This window comes from Globicephala melas, chromosome 3 (genome assembly GCF_963455315.2).
Source record: "Globicephala melas chromosome 3, mGloMel1.2, whole genome shotgun sequence".
NCBI lineage: Eukaryota > Metazoa > Chordata > Mammalia > Artiodactyla > Delphinidae > Globicephala > Globicephala melas.
Window position 1 is genome coordinate 155598531 of NC_083316.1, and position 20502 is coordinate 155619032.

At 56.6% G+C, this 20502-nt stretch overlaps 1 protein-coding gene across 1 annotated transcript in view; it reads left to right on the forward strand.

The window, feature by feature from the left end:
* The window catches only part of OBSCN (obscurin, cytoskeletal calmodulin and titin-interacting RhoGEF), a 169468-nt gene that overhangs the window by 104890 nt on the left and 44076 nt on the right, over positions 1–20502 (forward strand). The window contains 14 exon segments of the mRNA XM_070045296.1: positions 41–304; positions 1013–1279; positions 1493–1759; positions 1862–2134; positions 2755–3027; positions 3349–3545; positions 3716–3791; positions 10129–10401; positions 11212–11487; positions 11814–12101; positions 12234–12509; positions 13524–13897; positions 14418–15276; positions 16068–16346. Of these exon segments, the coding sequence (XP_069901397.1) occupies positions 41–304; positions 1013–1279; positions 1493–1759; positions 1862–2134; positions 2755–3027; positions 3349–3545; positions 3716–3791; positions 10129–10401; positions 11212–11487; positions 11814–12101; positions 12234–12509; positions 13524–13897; positions 14418–15276; positions 16068–16346 (4242 nt within the window).

Sequence of the window (20502 nt, forward strand, 5' to 3'; positions counted from 1 at the left end):
GAGAGCGTGATAGTGTTTGTGTGTTTCTGACCATCTCCAGGCCTGCCTGCCAAGTTCACAAAGGGTCTGAGGAAGGAAGAGGCCATGGAAGGGGCCACGGCCATGCTGTGCTGTGAGCTGAGCAAGGCAGCCCCTGTGGAGTGGAGGAAGGGGCCCGAGACCCTCAAACCTGGGGACAGAGTGAGCCTGAGGCAGGACGGGGCCGTGTGTGAGCTGGAGATTCATGGCCTGGTTATGGCGGATGCTGGGGAGTACTCTTGTGTGTGCGGGCAGGAGAGGACCTCTGCCACGCTGACCATTAGGGGTAAAGATGGCCTTGTGGACTTACTTGGGAGCCTGTACTTGTGCCCTTGTCTCTTGTGCCCACACTGGCCCCCCATGAGTGCTTGCCTCCTCTGTGCCATGTGCAGTTTCTTTATGTCACCCTTGTGCTCCCCCGTTAGAGCTCTGTTCAGTGTCCTTGGGTCTGCGTACTGATCTCCAGCCAAATGACCTCACGTGGCTTACGCTTGCCGTAGGGAAAGAACTCCCACCTTATTCCCCTCCCTCCACCCGTCATAATGCAGTCAACTTTCTCCTTATACCCCAAAGCCTCTAGTCAGGATCTCACAGTCATGGCCCCGCCCTAGGGGTCCAAGGAGATCCCCCTGCCCCCACCTTGATGACCTGGAGAGATACAGGCCTGTCTGTGGGCTTCCTGGGTGGAGATCAGCATGAGAATAGCCTGGGTCAGATCCAGAGCTGCTCTCATAGCCCCCAGTTCAGTCCCTCCTTCCCCTTAGAGTGGACCCAGGCCCATGACTCCACTTCTACCCACAGCCTTCAGGAGCCCGTGGCATTGGGTGCTTTGGGCAGGTCGGGCAGCTGGGGTAAAGCCACAGGCCACAACTGGCCTAGGCCCTGGGTGGGTCTGACTGGGTTTTGGGGTGCCAGTCTCCTGGCTCGTTGTCTGGGCACCAGCCTCGGGGCTGACCTTCTCTCTCCCCTCCACCCCCTGACCCCCACCCCACAGCCCCACAGGTGGTGTTCAGGAAGCCACTGCAGAGCCTGCAGGCTGAGGAGGGCACCTCAGCCAGCCTGCGGTGTGAGCTGTCTGAGCCTAGCGCCGCTGTGGTCTGGAGTAAGGGTGGCCTGGAGCTGCAGGCTGACGAGCGCTGGGAGCCACAGCAGCGGGGCCACGTGGCGGAGCTGGTGTTTCGGGACTTGCGCCGGGAGGACACTGGAGAATACACCTGCACCTGTGGCTCCCAGGCCACCAGTGCCACCCTCACCGTCACAGGTGGGCCCCGAGGCTGGCCCCACGTACTGTGGGAGATTGTCAGGGCCGCACCTCCGCCCTGGAGGTGACATGGGCTCACGCGTGCAACGCGGGGCAGACCTGGCCTGAAGCTCTTCCCCCCGCTACCCCTCCGCCTTAGCTGCACGCCTTTGGGCCCCGCTGCCCTCATAGCTGCTCCTGCACCTGCCCTCATATTCTCCCTCACCCCTGTAGTTGCACCCGTGAGGTTCCTTCGGGAGCTGCAGGCCCAGGAGGTAGACGAGGGTGCAACTGCACACCTGCGCTGTGAACTGAGCCGGGCAGGTGCCAGCGTGGAGTGGCGCAAGGGCTACCTGCAGCTCTTCCCCTGTGCCAAGTACCAGATGGTGCTGGAGGGCACAGCCGCTGAGCTGCTGGTGCACGGTGCTGAGCAGGAGGATGCCGGCCCCTACACCTGCGACACAGGCCACGCACAGAGCACTGCCAGCCTCTCTGTCCGCGGTGAGCTTCCCAGGGCCCCTGGCCTCCCCGGGCCCCTCAGCCCCCATGGAGCTGGCAGGCGCCTTGAGTAGCAGCCCTAAGAGCCCCTCCCTGACCCCCCAGCCCCTAGGCCCACGTTTAAGACGGAGCTGCAGAGTGCAGAGCAGGAGGCGGGTGGTGTGGCCCGGCTGTGCTGCCAGCTGAATGACTCAGAGCCTGGGGCCCCCGTGCTGTGGCTCAAGGAGGGTGTGGAACTGCAAGGGAGTCCCAAGTATGAGATGCGATGCAAGGGGGCCACGTGTGAGCTGCTGATCCACGGACTTGAGGCCAAGGACACGGGCGAGTACACCTGCATGGTGGGCAGCCAGAAAACCTTGGCCTCCCTCACAGTCAAAGGTGAGCCCTCCCTGCCACACCCACTCCCCACATAGCTGCCTTGGGGGCACACCTGGCCCACCACGGTACCCCCTCTTGCCGGGTGCTGTTCTGGGGTGGCTGTAAGACCCCTGGGGTTACAAGCTTTCTCTGCACCACTCTGGAGCTGGCGCCCCTAGAAAAGAGCGTCGACGGTGAGGAAACCGTAGCCCTAAACACTGCCCTGCCTCCCGCCCCTGCCAGCAGGTGGGGCAGCCTGGCCTGGGCCTCCCTCTGTGAGCTCCTGCCTGTCTGTCCTGAAGGTCTTGCCTCCCTGGTGTCCCAGCCAGGGCAGGGCTGGCCACAGGTGAGGGAAGGAACAAAAGCAGCCCACCACCCCACAGTCCCTTGCCCGCTTCCTCCAGACAGAGGTGCCCCCAGCCCAAGCTCTGTCCCCAGTAGCTCAGTGTCGTGGTAGGGAGCTGTGTTGTGAGCCAGCTGGGTGATGGATCTCACGTGGGGCAGATAGAGGCTGTGTGGCAGGAGAAGAGCATGAGAGTGCCTGGGAGGGCTTCCTGGAGGTGAGTTGGGGCGGGGGGCATGGGAGCTTGGCCCAGGTGCTCTGACCTGGCTGGTAAAGGCCCCCTTTGCCCACACTCCAGAGCCCGAGGTGACCATTGTGCGGGGCCTGGTTGACACCGAGGTGCAGGCCGACGGGGAAGCAGAGTTCAGCTGTGAAGTGTCGCGGGCTGGGTTCGTGGATGTGGAGTGGCGCCTCCAGGGCCTGCCACTTCAGAGCAGTGAGGTGACAGAAGTGGCCGTGCGGGGGGGCCGCACCCACACACTGCGGCTGAAGAGCGTGACTCCCGAGGATGCGGGCACTGTCTCCTTCCGCGTGGGCCTCCACACGTCCTCTGCCCAGCTCACCGTCACAGGTAGCAGGAGCTGGGCCTCACTGCTCACTGCGCTTGGGGCCAGAACATCCAGGTCCTCCTTGGGCCAGGCCCTGTCAAGGGACAGTGATAGATGACAAGGTTTCCTGCCTTTGAGGGTGGGGAACTGGTGGTGAATGAGTGATTCTGGGGTGACCCAAGATGTTGGGGTAGAGTGGTGCCCAGTGTGCTTGTCTTCGGGGATTGGGGCAGGGGTGCTGGGGGCAGACCCTGGGGACTGGGAGGTGCTCCTGATGGTGGGGGAGGGGCATCCCAGACACAGAGGCTGATGCCATGCCTCTACCCCACCCCCAACCCATGCAGCCCGTGAGGTGACCATCCTGGAGTCCCTGCAGGATGTGCAGCTCAGCGAGGGCCAGGACGCCCACTTCCAGTGCCGACTGTCAAGGGCCTTGGGCCAGGAGGCCCACTGGGCCCTGGGAGGGGTGCCCCTGCAGGCCAACGAGATGAACGACATCACGGTGGAGCATGGCACACTCCACTTGCTCACCCTGCACAAGGTGGTGTTCCCCAGACCTGCCTGTGCCCCGCAATGCATCCAGGGGCCTTCCCACCCCCCAGGGGTGGGAGAGGGAAGGTTTCAACTCCAGTGGAAATGGGCTGGGGACTTGCAAAGTAGGGGTGGTTAAATGGCACTGCTGGGCTGATGCCCCCATCTCTGCTTCCACAGGTGACCCCTGAAGATGCCGGAACCATCAGTTTCCAAGTGGGCTCATGTCGCTCAGAGGCCCAGCTGAAGGTCACAGGTGGGCAGCCCCCTCCTACACCCAGCCTTCCTGCTTGTAGGTGTCCATGTTTCCCTACTCAAGGAACTGTTGGCAGGTGGTAAGGCCAGAAACCTGAGCCTTCCAGCAGTGATCTTGCTGTGGGGTGACAGTTTTCCACTCTTGACCACTAAAGCCACTGGAGGTGGGCTAGTGAAGATCAGCCTGAGAAATTCTGGTGTATGTTGGGTCCTTGTGTGGGATCAGTGCTGTGTGTAGGAGGGGAGATGGGGAGTCTGGCTGCTGGGGACCTGGGCCCTGAGATGGAGGCAGGGCCTTCTGGACTTGTACCCTCCATATAGCTACTCCTTGTGATGCAGGTTTGTGTGCTCTTGTCCACATTTACACACACCTGCATACCTGACAGGCTCCCAGATGTTGATACAATAGCACACCTGTGACACGTGAGTGGTTTGGGGCATAGTGTACCTGAGCCCAGACATGCAAGTAGGATTTAAGGACCTTCAACTTGTTATACCTTGTCCCCAGAGTTAGTCACCTCTGGATACCTGGCCATGAGAGACTCTCCCTTGCTGTCCTACTCCTGGTTCTCATACTGGTCCTGTCCATCTACCATCCACTGGCCATTCAACCCATCCACCATTTACCCATCCATCTATGCATGCATGCATCCATCCACCCCTCTATTCCATCCATCCTTCGATCCATCCGTCCATCCATTTATTCAGCATCCATCCATTCATCCACCATCCATCGTCCATCCATCCATCCACCCACCATTATCTACCATCAATACATTTATCCATCCACCATCTATCCATCATTAATTCATCCGTCTATCTGTCCATCGAGCCACCATCTCCCCATGCATCTAGCATCTACCCATCTGTCCACCATCTGTCCACCATCAATCATCCATCCATCCACCATCCATCCATCTAACCATCATTCTACTACCATCCATCCCTATGTCCATCCATTCATCCATCTGTCCACCATCTACCCATTCATCCGCCTATCCATCCGTTTATCCATCTACCATTCAGCCATCCCAGCCAGCCATCATTTATCCATTATCTGTCCATCCATCCACCATCCATTCACCCATCCATCCACTCACCCATCCATCCACTCATCCATCCACTGTCTGTCCATCATATATTTACTATCTACCTCGAGAGGGGCCATTTGCAGCTCTCGCCTCAGTGAGTCCCCAGTCTGCTGGGGGAGTTGTACATGGAGACAGTGTGTCCTGAGTCCCAGGTGTCCCCACCTCGAGTCTTCATGTGGCCTGTGGGGCTGGGAAAGTCTCCAGAGTGCAGTGCCCTCAAGTTGAGTGATGGGAAGGGGCAGTATCCTGTGTGTCCTGAGCAGAGTCAGGCCAGGAGGGGCCTCATGTATTCATCAGAGTGGGTGTCTGTGAGAGGCAGCATGGAGCTGGGTTGGGTCTTGCAGATCCCACTGAGGGAAGTGCCTTGGCCCCTCTCAACCCGGTGTCCCCAGCTGGGGCAAACTGGCTCATGTACAGACAGCAGCTATGGCTTCAGACAGAGAGCCATGAGCATGAGCTTGTGCAGATGGGTGGTTGGTGGGATACAGGGAAGCTTGGGAACTGTGCTGAAGATGGGAATGGGGAGCTGGTGGAGCAGGTTGGGGATACAGTTAGATGTGTGCTCTTGGGAGAACATGGAGGGGCTGGTGTGGGCCTTGGACTAGAGAGTTGATTGTGCATGCCTAGGAGGGACGTGGAGGGCTTCTGAGGGAGAGCCTGGCTGGGGCGGGTGTGCAGGCATCTGGGAAACCCCCTGGGCTCACGCCCTGCTGTGTGACAGGTCAGGGGGAAATTGCCATTTTGCATTAGGGCCCCAGAATCTTAGGGCCAAAGGGACCTTAGGGGACATCTGGACAAATGGCCCTCTGGGGATGGGAGAAGCATCTGCTTCCACACTCCCAGGAAGGAAGGCTCACTTCCTGAGCAGACCCCCTCCATCTCAGAGAGGTGAACCCCATGACCTCTCTTCTCTATCCCACACCGAACCCCATAAAGATGGCAGCCATGAGACTTGGGGCTTGTCAATTCTACCTTCTGAAAAGGGTGAGATGCAGGTCATTGGTCTCCTTTGATGAAACCGAACATGTTCTGAAGGGGGCTGTGAGGTGCAGGGGGGCTGAGCTGGCTTTCCACAGGCTATGGGTGGTCTTCGTGTCTCATTCTGTGAACAAGGTGTGCCAGCTGGCCTGGGTAGATTTCTAGACCCCAGCCCCAGGCTGCCTCCAGCATGGTGGACCTCAGGGTGGCCCCAGCTCCCCTCCTTTCACCCTCTTGCACAGAGGCAGCACCGTGCCTGGTACGTGGCTTACAGAACGTGGACGTCTTTGCGGGGGAGGTGGCCACGTTCTCCTGTGAGGTGTCCCGTGCGGGTGGGCCGGAGGCCCACTGGTGGCTGGATGGGACCCTGCTGCAGGACGGCCCCCAGAGTGCCATCTCCGTGCGTGATGGGACCTTCCATTCTCTCACGCTCTCAGGCCTGGGGGTCGCTGACTCAGGCACCATCACCTTCCGGGCAGGGCCCTTGGTCTCCAGGGCCAAGTTGTTGGTCAAAGGTACCAGCCGATGGAACCCTGCCCTATGCTGGAGCTTCTGCCCCTGCTGCCCCTGCACGCTTCCTGCGGGCTCCCAGGGTGGGAATTCAGGGACTGGCCTCCAGCACGCAGACTGGGCATCTCTCCGTGTGTACCATGAGTGCGCACTGTGGGCAGGCTGCAGTCCCACCTGGGGGATGAGAAAGAAGGCTGGACTCAGCAGTGAAACTGGAGGCCGACCCCATTCCCACCTGCTTATAGGGCCCTGGGCACGGCTGCCCACCTGGCCACCACTCTGCGGTTGCCCCTCCCTCAGTCACATGCCCAGAGAGCAGCCTAGAGGTGCAGGCAGCTTTCCCAGCCCCGGGCATGGCCTGCACTGTCCTTGCTTGTAGCTGCTTCCTGTGCTGTTGGCTTGGTCAGGGTCTTGCACCTTTACTGGGAAAGAGCTAGTCCTTGGGGAGGGTAGTGGGCTTCCAGGGAACCCCCTCAGCCCCCCTCCCAGTGAGGGCACTGGGCACTTCTGGCACAGCAGCCCAGTGTGGCTTCGACTGGCATATTTGTCAACTGGCTTCCTCCGTGCTCTTGCAGAATAAATGTGGACATTTGCCCAGGTCAGAGGGACAAACCGTTTGTTGATAGGATTTCAGCAGATGGGGATGGGATGGGAGCCCTGAGGGGGTGAGCGACAAGGCCCCTGGAGAAGGGATAAGTCAGGCTGGGGGTGCCAAGTGCCCCTCGGAGCTGTGGAGCCCGAACGGGCCCAAGGGCTTTCAGGAGTGGTTGTTGTGTCCTACTGGGGCAACATGTGCCCTGGGCTAGAGGAAGCGAGGGCTCAGGGGAAACAGTGGCTAGGAGAGGCCCAGTGGATGGAGACTGAGCCAACAGTCTGCTGTGGGCGGGGGTGTATGGGGGCAAGGTTTGCCCTACATGGAGGGCCCTGGGTCACCGGGGTGAGTCCCCCTTCTACCACAGCCCTGCTTTTGCTTGCCTCCGAGTCGCTGATGCTGACTGCAGAGGGTGGGTGGGCCGCAGTCACACTGCTCCAGCTGATGCGTGCCTGGCCTGTCGGCCGACAGATCCCACAGTGGAAGTGGTCAGTGCCATGCAGGACCTGGCAGTGGAGGAGGGTGGCCCGGCTGAACTCCTCTGCCAGTACTCACGGCCCGTGCAGGCCACGTGGACGAAGGACGAGCAGGAGGTGTGCGCTGATGGGCGCCGTGTCATCATAGAGCAGGACTGGACCGTGGCCAGGCTGTCCTTCAGGCCGGCCTTGCCCTGCGACAGCGGCATCTATACTTGTGAGGCCGCGGGCACCCGCGTGGTGGCCCTGCTGCAAGTGCAAGGTGAGGCCGTCTGGTGGGCAGCCCCAGGCCCAGCACAGCCATGGTGCTGCTCGCGTGGAGCCATAGTGGTGAAATGGCAGGCAGGGACAGCGTGCTAGAAAGGTGGGACCCCAGTAAGCATATCCTAGGCTCTGAGCCTACCCACCCAGACCCCTCCTCCTCCCCAGGCAGCCTGACAGGACAGCACAGCTAGAAAACACAAGGGCAGAGGCTGCTTGAAGAATCTGTATCCAGCACAGCCTGTCGGGGAGGGGTGGAGGTAGAGGCAGGCAGGGAGGCAGCTTCCAGGCACGCAGGCGGGTGGGCAGGCCTGGGACCTGTGTGGCCATAGACGGGGCTGTGTCCTAGAGCAGAGGAGGGCCACTGGCTGAGCTCCACGAATACTGAGCTCAGACCCCAGCTCTGCCCCTTCCCGGGCTGGTCACTCAGAGGACGCCCTGAGCCCCACTTCCCTACCTGCAACACAGCCAGGATACCCTATGGGGGGCCAGGGAGGGGAGACAATGGGCTGCAGCTCTGCAGGGGCGGAGGTGCCATTTGGCTGAAGCCACTGTCTAGTGGGGAAAACCTGAAATGTTCCCGGTGGTGAGTGAGCTGGCGGCTGGCAGGCAGTGGTCAAGGGGCCATCCAAGCTGGCAAGAGCAGGTGGGACCTGGTCTGGGCCACTGGCTGCCTGAGGTCGCTCACACCCCATTCACACACTAGTTCAATAACTTAAGTTTTTAAACACTATTTTTTTGGCCCCTGGGGGCACAGCAGTGAACAGACAAAACTCTCTCCCTTCAGGGGGTGACATTCCTGTGGGAGCTGAAGGAAAATGTGAGAAGAGCTGTGGGGAGGGGCTGCAGTGTGGACCTGGGCCTGAAGGAGGCAGCGGGGGTGGGGGCTTGTGGACATCTGGGGCAGAGCCTTCAGGCCTCAGGCAGGGAGTAGAGGACAAAATGCAGAGAAGCAGGAGATGTGGCAGGAGGGAGGCCTCAGGGGCTCACCACTGCTGCTTTAATATCTGGGCTTTTATAGAAATAAAGCAGCCTTGATCCTTGGATAGCAGCTAAGGTGGGTGAACTCCAGCGCTGATTGCAGGCCCAGCCTTCTCCCTGTCCCCGACCCATCTCATCGCGGCCAAGAGCAGCTGCAGCCCTGATGGGACTGGTCGCAGCCGTCCAAGCACAGTGGAGATGTGGGATGCACTCCTAGGTCCCCGTTAGTTCTGTCAGTTCTGACCTAGGGAGGAAAGGAGCCAGGGTTATGGGGGGGAGTCTGGTCTGTGATGTGAGCAGACCAGGGCCAGGAGGGTGGCAAGGAGAGGGATGTGGATGGGCCCCGTGGGTCCTCTGCTCTGAGATGCCCTCCCCTCTTAACTCCTCGGGGACCCCTGTCCAGAGTGGGCACCCCTGCCTGAGGGGTGTGTGGACTCTGTGGACGAGCTAGGAGGGAGCATCAGGGCTTTGTGCTGGTTCCATTCGGGGTGCATACCCCAGACAGCAGCTGGGGCTGTGGACCTGGAGCTTCGGCCAGGCTGCCACCCCCTCGGTGACCGCAGTGGCTCCTTGCTGTCGTGTGGGTCAAGGCCAGACCTCCCCAGCATCCTGTACAGCCTTGGGTGATGTGGTGCTCCTTTCCTGCCTGCCCTTACCCCTGCCTATCGCCCCCCACCTTGTTTTACATCCTTCACCCCACTGGCTTGGCTCCCTGCTACCCCCCTGCCACGAATCCCTTTTCAGTCCCATCTTGGTGTCCCCTCCTATTTCTTCCCTTGCCTGGACACCTCCCCTACCCATCCTCAGAGATCCACCTCATTCAGGAAGCCCCCGTGGACTTTGAAGCCCACTGGATCACCTTGGGTCCAGGTGGCCTGTCATGGGAATTGACTCTTGGAGGTGGCAAGCCCTTGGGGACCAGGCATTGAGCTGGATCTGGGGCTTGGCGTGCCCAGACCTGACATCATGGCTTCCAGGAAAAATGCATAGCTGCTTATGACTGACCCCTGGGCTGTATGTACAAGAGGATTAGGTCAGGCTGAAAACTGGGGCAGAGGTCTGTCTGATCTGAGTGAGTGAGGGGAGAGCCCGACAGGTCTGCCAGCCTGGCTGGGGGAGGAAAGGAATGGAGCACTTTTCCAGAGCCCCATGCTGCAGCAAAGCTGAGAGGCCTAAACCTCCGTCTGGGTTTGAGCCCGGCTGTGGCTGCCAGTGAACTTTCAGGCTGTGAACATTCGTGAGGCTTCTCACATGTGAGGTGGGGAGGACCCTCCTTCCCAGCCGCAGGTCTGGTGAGGGCATGGGGATGGGCAGGGCCTCGGGAAGACGCCCCCCACCTGACTGCATTCTCTTAGGCCCTTTGTCCTGACGGGGGCTCTTCCACGTGACTCTTGGGGGTGCTGGGCTGGAGAAGCCCTGAGAACGCCCTGATCCACCTTCTTTCTGCAGCCAAGAACACTGTGGTGAGAGGCCTGGAAAACGTGGAGGCACCTGAGGGCGGTGAGGCGCTGTTCGAGTGCCTCCTGTCCCAGCCGGAGGTGGCCGCCCACACCTGGCTGCTGGATGATGAGCCGGTGCGCACCTCTGAGAACGCCGAGGTGGTTTACTTTGAGAACGGCCTGCGGCACCTGCTGCTGCTCAAAAACCTGCGGCCTCGAGACAGCTGCCGGGTGACCTTCCTGGCGGGGGACGTGGTGACATCTGCGTTCCTCACAGTCCGGGGTTAGAGTTGTGGGGTCGGGAGGGTGGTCTGGGTCCAAGGGCGGAGGGTGGTTCTCTGCGATCCCTCCCACTGATACCCCACTGCAAGAGTGTGGGAGGGTGGGGATGTAGGGGGGCGGTCAGTCGCTGAGACCCCTCCCATGGGATCACCCACTGCAGGGATGCTGGGGGTGGAGCTGGGACCACAGGCTGTGTGTGAGTCTCTCAGACCCATCCTACCAAATACCACACGCTGCAGGGGGCGGGGGTGGGTGGGCTAGGGCCACTGTGTGGGAACTTGGGACTCTTCCACCTCTCCCACCAGATACCGGATACCTCACTGCTTGGGTGCAGGGGGAGGGGCTGAGGCCAGGGATGCAGGAGGCATGAGCCTCTTGGAACCCTCCCACGAGCACGAGATATCACACTGTGGGGTGCGAGGGGAGTGGGATCCTAGGAGGGGGCATAGGTTACTGAGACCCCTCTCACTGGATATTTGGCTGTGGGTAGTAGGCCAGGGCTGGGGCAGCAGGGGGGCGTGGGTCTCAGAGACTCCTCCCACTGGGTACCCAGCTGCTTGGTCAGGGGTGGAGTGCGGGGTTGGAGGGGGAAGCTGGGGCCTCTGGGAAGGGCATCGATTTCTGAGACTTGCCTACAGGAGCACGGGGTGGTAACCTTGGGGACGTTGATCTCTGAGGCCACTCCCACCTGAGGCTGGTGCCCTTCTCTTCTCGGGGGCGACGGGAGGGGGTGGCATGGGTGTCTCCGAGCCCCGCCCCGCCACAGGCCACCCCTTGGCCCCTGAGCTCACACTGCCACCCCGCCCCGCAGGCTGGCGCTTGGAGGTCTTGGAGGCACCCCGGGACGCAGCCGTGCTGGCCGGGGGGCGTGCCAGCTTCAGCTGCACGCTCAGCGAGACAGTGCCGGTGGGTGAGGCGACCTGGTACATAAACGGAGCCTCGGTGCAGCCTGACGACGCAGACTGGACAGTCACCGCCGAAGGCAGCCACCACACCCTGCTGCTGCACCGGGCCCGGCTGCACCACGCCGGCGAGGTCACCTTCGCCGCCCGTGATGCCGTGGCCTCTGCGAGGCTCACTGTGCTGGGTGGGTGGCTTGGGTCTGCCTGCTGCAGCTCGGGTCCAGGGCTCTCGGGGAGACAGGTCGGGGGGCAGGAGGTTTCAGCTTCAGAGGCTGCTGGGGGCTCTCCGTGGCCCCCCACGCTCGGTGGCCTCTGGGCACACAGTCTTCCTGTGACTTAAACGCTCCATCCTCGCCCCTTCAGAAAGGCCGGGCTGTAGGGCACAGCTGCTCACAGGACTGTGAGGGGTGGACCATACTGTGCCCCACCAGCAGACCCCAGGGTGGGCGGGGCTGCGGGTGCTGACTGCCAGCCGCTGCACTGACCTTGTGCCTCCTGCCCGCCCCCGCAGGCCTCCCCGATCCCCCAGAGGACGCCGAGGTGGTGGGGCGCAGTGGCAGCTCCGTGACACTGTCTTGGGTGGCTCCCACGAATGACGGCGGAGGCGGTCTCTGTGGCTATCGGGTAGAGGTGAAGGCAGCGGCCACAGGAGAGTGGCAGCTGTGCCACGAGCTGGTGCCCGGGCCCGAGTGCCTGGTGGATGGCCTGGTCCCCGGGGAGACCTACCGCTTCCGTGTGGCCGCAGTGGGCGCGGCAGGCGCTGGGGAGCCTGTGTACCTGCCCCAGACAGTGAGGCTTGGTGAGTTGCTGCCTTGGTCCTGGTTTATAAGGGTGGGGGTCCAGCCTGGAGACCTCAAGGCCTCTCTAAGCTGGGGGTCCCTGCCCACGTCCTTACTGATGCACCCCTCCTGTTCCTGACTACTTCTCCCAGCAGAGCCCCAGGAGCCCACGCCTGCACCCCCTGCCCCTGAGAGCCGGCAGGTGGCAGCTGGGGAGGACTTGTGTCTGGAGTGTGAGGTGGCCGAGGCTGGTGAGGTCATCTGGCTGAAGGGAACAGAGCGCATCCAGCCCAGTGGGCGCTTCCAGCTTCTCAGCCGGGGTCGACAGCAGACGCTGTTGATTCGGGACTTCTCAGCGGAGGACCAGGGCGAGTATCGCTGTGCCCCTGCACGGGACCCTGTCTCTGTGGCGGCTGCTGCCTTCCAGGGTATGTCTTCCAGGGCCCAGCGTGCCCAGTGGAGGGAGGAGCCCTGGGATGTGGAGTGGGCCAGCCCTTTTGCTCACTGGTTCTCTCGGGGAACTGCAGGAGGTCCTCCTGAGGACACTGCCTCACACCAAGAGAGACTGAGGCCCGGGGTGGGGAGATGCACAGATCCCTGTGGCTCAGCCTCCTGTCAGAACCCACATCATTGGCATCTGAGGTCACATCGCTCTCTGAGTGGGATCCTGGCCAATGCAGCCCTTGGTGCCCACTGCTGGTTCCTTAAAGCGTTGGATCCCTACACTCTGAGCCCCCTGCACTCTGAGCCCCCTGCACTCTGAGACCCCTGCACTCTGAGGCCCCTGCACTCTGAGGTCCCTGCACTCTGAGCTCCCCTGCACTCTGAGCCCCCTGCACTCTGAGCCCCCTGCACTCTGAGCCCCCTGCACTCTGAGCTCCCCTGCACTCTGAGCCCCCTGCACTCTGAGCCCCCTGCACTCTGAGCTCCCCTGCACTCTGAGGCCCCTGCACTCTGAGCTCCCTGCACTCTGAGGCCCCTGCACTCTGAGGCCCCTGCACTCTGAGCTCCCTGCACTCTGAGGCCCCTGCACTCTGAGCCCCCTGCACTCTGAGCTCCCTGCACTCTGAGGCCCCTGCACTCTGAGCCCCCTCCACTCTGAGCCCCCTGCACTCTGAGCCCCCTACACTCTCAGCTTCCCTCCACTGTCAGCTCCCCTCCACTCTGAGCCCCCTACACCTGCACTGACCCTGGCCTGGTGTTCCCTGTGGTCATCCCCTCCTGTGCAGGAGGAAGACTGAGGTCTGGGTTGATCAGGGGATGCTGAGGCCTAGAGAGGGCCATTCAGAGCCTCGAAAACCTTGTACGCAGGGTGCATCAGAACTCTTGGGGGCCCAGGCAGGCAGCAGAGGCCTATAAGGGGAACCGTGGTCAGTAGCTAAGGCCGGCCTGGGGTTATGGCTCTGTCCCTGCCTGACTGACCCGTTTCCTGCCCTCCTCAGTGGTGCTGACCCCAGAATCTGGAGATGAGGTCCCCACACAGCCCAGCCTGCCCCCTGAGGCGGCCCAGGAAGGCGACCTGCATCTCCTGTGGGAGGCCCTGGCCCGGAAGCGCCGCATGAGCCGAGAGCCTACGCTGGACTCCATCAGCGAGCTGCCCGAGGAGGACGGACGCCCTCAGCGCCTGCGGCAGGAGGTAGAGCAGGAGGCTCCCGACCTCTCTGAGGACTCTTCCACGGCTGACGAGCTGGCACGCACCGGCGAGGCTGACCTCTCACACACCAGCTCTGACGACGAGTCCCGTGCGGGCACTCCTTCCCTGGTGACCTACCTCAAGAAGGCTGGGAGGGCCAGTGCCTCACCACTGGCCAGCAAGGTGAGTCTCCAGCTTGACCTACAAGGAGAGGCCTGGGTCTCTTAGATCTTTGCCACTCTGTCATTCATCCACACATCATCTCTCCGCTCTTGTCCGTCGGTCCATCCACCATCCGTTTATCCTTTCTTCCATCCACCCACCATCTGCCCATCTGTTGGTCATTCATCTACCCATCCAGCGACCATCCACCTACCCATCCATCCACCTGGCTGTTAAAACTTCTTTTCTGAAGAGCTGGAACCTATCTCTCCTTGGTATTTCTCACAACTCTGTCCTGCTCTGGGGAAAGCAGTTTTAGGGAGGGTGGGCTTGCTTTTTGGAAGCAACAGAAGCCATCAGGCATTTGGCCTCAGTGAAGGTAGTGCAGTTGACAGCAGGGAGCAGGCAGCAGGCATGCAGGAGCAAGGCGTGGAGCTGGGGCAGGAGACCTGGGCTCTGCTTCCCCCTGCCCTGTGTGTGTCCCTACACGATCCTTTCCCTGTCCCGGGCCTCAGGTGCCCCACCTTATCTGTGCACACAGGTTGAGGCCACAGCCGCCCCTTCTGGGAAGCCACAAAAGCAGCAGGAGAAGCCAGCTTCAGTACCCCCACCACCAGGAGACCTGAGCGTTGGGGACTTGGGTGACCTATCCGTGGACAAGGCAGCAGTGAAGATCCAGGCTGCTTTCAAGGGTTATAAGGTCCGGAAGGAGATACAGCAGCAGGAGGGGCCTGTGTTCTGCCACACGTTTGGGGACACCGTGGCACAGGTGGGAGATGTCCTGCGTCTGGAGTGTGTAGTGTCCAGCAAGACAGATGTGCATGCCCACTGGCTGAAGGACGGTGTGCAGCTGACTGATGGCCGGCACCACCACATTGACCAGCTTGGGGATGGCACCTGCTCTCTGCTGGTCACTAGCCTGGGCCGGGCCGACGCTGGTCACTACACCTGTCAGGTGAGCAACAAGTTTGGCCGTGTGGCCCACAGTGCCTGTGTGGTGGTCAGTGGGATGGAGAGTGAGACCGAGAGTTCCTCCGGGAGTGAGCTGGATGACAACTTCCGCCGGGCCGCCCGGCGGCTGCACCGCCTGTTCCGCACCAAGGGCCCAGCAGAGGTTTCAGACGAGGAGATCTTCAGCGCTGACAAGGGCAAGGCAGAGCCCGAGGAGCCTGGGGACTGGCAGACATACCGCGAAGATGAACAGTCCATCTGCATCCGCTTCGAGACGCTTGCCGAGGCCCGCCGGGCAGCCACCTGCTTCCGGGACATGTTTGGCACGCTGGACAACAGAGTGGACATCAGCCTGTCAGAGCAGGGGCTGCATGGGGTGGAGATGCGCATTGGCAAGGTGGCCCCCACCCCTGCAGCGCCTCCGGAGCCAGTACTGGCCGCAGAGGCAGGTGAGTCTGCAAGCTGCCTGGGTCAGGGGTGGGGGGAGAGGAAGAGCGAAAGCGGCAGCGGTGACCAGTGTCAGCTGAAAACTCAAGGAGGTTTAGCTGAAGGGGCTTTAGCTTCTGGCTGTTCGCACATGCAGCCCACTGAGCTGGGAGGAGCCCTGACTTTGGGGTTAGACAGAGCTCAACTGAAGTCCCCGCTCTGCCTGCTACTGATTAGCCTCTCGGAGCCTCAGAGTTCTGTTCTGTGAAATGGATTCGGGAATACTGACACCCTAGAGTTTAGGGTTATTTTTCCCCCGTGAGGGTTTCAGATATAATCTGTACAAAAGGCGGGGTTCCACATAGTCCAGTGTGAACCCCATTTCCCACTCCAGCAACTAAAGTTAATTAAAAAGTCATTTCACTGTTTACTCGCATCTCCCTAGGAACAGCAAAGGGAGTATCGTTAAAAACCCACAGCATCATTCCTCCTCTTTAATCCTGAGCTACTAGCGTGCTTCCAATCCCAGACAACCAACCTTGGTCTTCCCTTTACTTCCCCTTCTTCCCCATTTCCTGTCTGCTATCTCTCTGGCCTCATGGTAGCTTGGGAACCAGGCTAATGAAGAGAGGGTTCTTCTAGAGCATGGGGAGGAGGGACAGTTGGCAGAGACAGAATTCTGTTTAGCCGCCCATTCTGTGAGCGCTCATGTGAATGGGTGCTGTGCAGATGACGTACATTGAACTGCTGGCAGCTGGGGCAACTTGGGGGAGCCTGAGGCTAACGTGTCGTATGCCCTGCCCGTCCCTCCCAGCCCCGGTGTTCCTGACCGAGCTACAGAATCAGGAGGTGCTGGATGGGTACCCCGTGAGCTTTGACTGTGTGGTGACAGGCCAGCCCGTGCCCAGTGTGCGCTGGTTCAAGGACGGGAGGGTGCTGGAGGAGAATGACCACTACATGATCAGTGAGGACCAGCAGGGCGGCCACCAGCTCATCATCACAGCTGTGGTGCCAGCAGACATGGGTGTCTACCGCTGCCTGGCTGAGAACAGCGTGGGTGTGTCCTCTACCAAAGCGGAGCTCCGCGTGGACCGTGAGTGCATGCTCGGGTCTGATGGGTCAGGGTGGGATCCTGGCTGGGAGAGGCAGTGCTGGAGACCATTGGCCTCAGGCCAGGCAGGATTTGGGGCTGGAATGTCTGTGGACGATGGAGTGTTCTCTTGGAGCCCCCTTGAGAGGTGGCTGGGCTGGGGAGGAACCTGGAAAGGTTTGGAGGTACCCCATGGGCGCAGTGGGTGGTTAATGGCACTGTGGCACAATAAGAAATATATATTTGGTCTTTGTCCCTGATTCCTGGCGGGCCTAGACAGCTTCAGCACAAATATATCCATCTGATTTTTGACAAAAATGCAAAAGCAATTAAATGGAGTAAGGATAGAATTTCAGATTCAAGGATGGAATTTCAAATGATGCTGGAGTAATTTGAACACTTGTAGTCAAAAATATGAACTTTGACCTTATGTGAAAATTAGCTCAAAATGGATTAAATACTTAAATGTAAAATATGAAGCTATAAAACTTCTAGAAAAAAGTAGGAGGAGATCCTCAGGACCTAGGGCTAGGAAAAGACTGCTTAGACTTGACCCATAAAAGGAAAAATTGGTAAACTGGACCTCCTCAGAGTTCAAACCTTTTGCTTTGAGAAAGACCAGGTGTTGAGGATGAAAAGCTATGGGTTGGGAGAAAATACCTGCAAATCACATATCTTATAAAGGACTAAAAAATATGTAAAGGAAAGCTCAAAATTAAACAATAAAATTTTTTTAAAAATCCACTTAGAATAGGAGCAAAAGACCTTTCCATACATTTCAAGGGAGAGGACATACAGAAGGCAAATAAGCACACGGAAGATGTGCCTGTTTTTATTTCCACTTCCCTGATGGGATCTCCCGTGCATTGCTGGTGAGAGTGTAAAGTGGTGCAGCCACTCTGAAAAACAGTTTGCAGTTGCTCACAAAACTATGTAGCTACTGTATGATCTAACAATTGCCTTTTTTGGTATTTATCCCAGAGAAATAAAAACTCAAATTCATAATAAAACCTGTGCCCAAATACTCATAGCAACTTTATTCCCAATAGCCAAAAACTGGTAATGACCCAACTGTCAAACTGTGGTATGGCTATTCTATGGAATACTACTTGGCAAGGAAAAGGAACAAATTATTAACATGTGCAACAATTATGATAAAATTTCATTTTATTGCATAAAGTTAAACAAACACACATATACTCAGTGGACTTCATGTGAAACTTGTGAAATCTGAACAAGATCGAGGGGTCATAGCAATGTCACCTTTTATAGCTATGAGACAAGTTAACATTGCTGGAAACTGGGTGAAGAGTAAATGGGATCTCTGTATTATCTCTTAGAACAGCATGAGAATCTATAATTCTGTCAACAAAAAGGAAAATAAAACTATTAAATATAACAAGTCTAGTATCTTAAATAAGACGAGATTTTCTATAATTACCTAAGTAGTTCCATTTCCAAGCTCTTTATTTTGCTATGTAGGTCTAGATTTCTATCTCGTAACACTTTCTTTCTGCCTGAAGGACATCTTTTAGCAATTTCTGTAGTGTGGGTATATCTGAAAAATGTCTTTATTTTGCTTTTCTTGAGGATATTTTTGCTAGGACAATTTTTTCTTTCCATACTTTAAAGATGTTTCTCCACCATCTATTAGCTTGCATTCTTTCCAATGAGAAATATGATGTCGTTCTTATCTTTGTTTCTCTGTACATAACTTATCTTTTCTATTGGGATTTAAAAGTTTTTAGATATTTGCACACCATAACATTCACCATTTAAAAATGTATAGTTCCGTGGTTTTTAATATATTCACAAGGTTATGCTACCATCTAACTCCGGAACATTTTCATCATCCCAGAAAGAAACCCCATACCTATTGACGGTCACTCCCCATTCCCCCTCCCCCAGCCCCTGGCAACCACTAATCTGTTTTCTGTCTGTGTGGGTTTGCCTATTCTGAATTTTCCATGTAAATGGAATTATACAATATGTGACTTTTTTATGTCTGGTTTTTTTTTTTTTTTTTTTTTTTGCGGTACGCGGGCCTCTCACTGTTGCGGCCTCTCCCGTTGCGGAGCACAGGCTCCGGACACGCAGGCTCAGCGGCCATGGCTCATGGGCCTAGCTGCTCCGCGGCATGTGGGATCTTCCCGGACCTGGGCACGAACCCGTGTCCCCTGCATCAGCAGGCGGACTCTCAACCACTGCGCCACCAGGGAAGCCCTACTGAGCTTGTTTCCAACGTCTATCCATGTAATAAATATCAGTGCTCCATTCCTTTTTATGGCTGAAAAATATTTCACTGTATATGGATGATTTATCCATTCATTGGATGATGTTTATCCATTGGTTTATGGCTACTGTGAATAATGCTGCTATGAACATTCATGTGCAAGTTTTTGTGTGGACATACGTTTTCATTTCTCTTGGATCTATACCTAGGAGTGGAATTGCTGTGTCAGGTGGTAAACTCTATGTTTAACTTTTAGAAGAACTGACAAACTCTTTTACACAGAGGCTGCACCATTTTACATTTCTGCCAGCAGTGTACAAAGGTTCCAATTTCCCTACATCTTTGCCAGCACTTGTTTTTGTTCATCTTTTCAATTATAGCCGTCCTAATGGATGTGAAGTGGTATCTCATTGTGGTTTTGATTTGCGTTTCCCTACTGACTAATGATATTGAGCATCTTTTCATGTGCTTATTGGCCATTTGTGTATCTTTTATTGGAGAAATCCTTTGTCCATTTTAAAATTAGATTCTTTGTTTTTTAAATTTTGAGTTGTAAGAGTTTTTTGTATATTCTGGGTACTATCGATAGATCCTTATCAGGTATATGATTTTCTTTTTCTTTTTTTTTTTTGTAATAGATCTTTATTGGAGTACAGTTGCTTCACAATACTGTGTTAGTTTATGATTTACTACAAAGTGAATCAGCCACATGCATACATATATCCCCATAACCCCTCCCTCTTGAGTCTCCCTCCCACCCTCCCTATCCCACCTCTCTAGGTCATTGCAAAGCACCGAGCTGATCTCCCAGCAGCTATGCTGCTGCTTCCCACTAGCTATCTATTTTACATTCGGTAGTGTACATATGTCGATGCTACTCTCACTTTGCCCCAGCTTCCCGTGCCCCACTCCGTGTCCTCAAGTCCATTCTCTATGTCTACATCTTTATTCCTGTCCTGCCACTAGGTTCATCAGTACCATTATTTTCTTTTTTAGATTCCATATATGTGTTAGCATACGGTATTTGTTTTTCTCTCTCTGACTTACTTCACTCTGTAAGACAGACTCTAGGTCCATCCACCTCACTGCAAATAATTCAATTTCGTTTCTTTTTATGGCTGAGTAATATTCCATTGTATATATGTGCCACATCTTCTTTATCCATTCATCTGTCGATGGGCATTTAGGTTGTTTCCATGTCCTGGCTATTGTAAATAGTGCTGCAATGAACATTGGGGTGCATGTGTCTTTTTGAATTATGGTTTCCTCAGGGTATATGCCCAGTAGTGGGATTGCTGGGTCATACAGTAGCTCTATTTTTAGTTTTATAAGGAACCTCCCTACTGTTCTCCATAGTGGCTGTACCAATCTACATTCCCACCAACAGTGCAGGAGGGTTCCTTTTTCACCACACCCTTTCCAGCATTTATTGTTTCTAGACTTTTTGGTAATGGCCATTCTGACTGGTGTGAGGTGATACCTCATTGTATTTTTGATTTGCATTTCTCTAATAATTAGTGATGTTGAGCATCTTTTCATGTGCCTCATGGCCATCTGTATGTCTTCTTTGGTGAAATGTCTATTTAAGTCTTCCACCCATTTTTTAATTGAATTATTTGGTTTTTTGATATTGAGCTCCATGAGCTGTTTGTATATTTTGGAGATTAATCCTTTGTCCATTGTTTCATTTGCAAATACTTTCTCCCATTCTGAGGGTTGTCTTCTCATCTTGTTTATGGTTTCCTTTGCTGTGCAAAAGCTTTTAAGTTTAATTAGGTCCCATTTGTTTATTTTTGTTTTTATTTCCATTACTCTAGGTGGGTCAAAAAAGATCTTGCTGTGGTTTATGTCAGAGAGTGTTTTCCCTATGTTTTCCTCTAAGAGTTTTATAGTGTCTGGTCTTACATTTAGGTCTTTAATCCATTT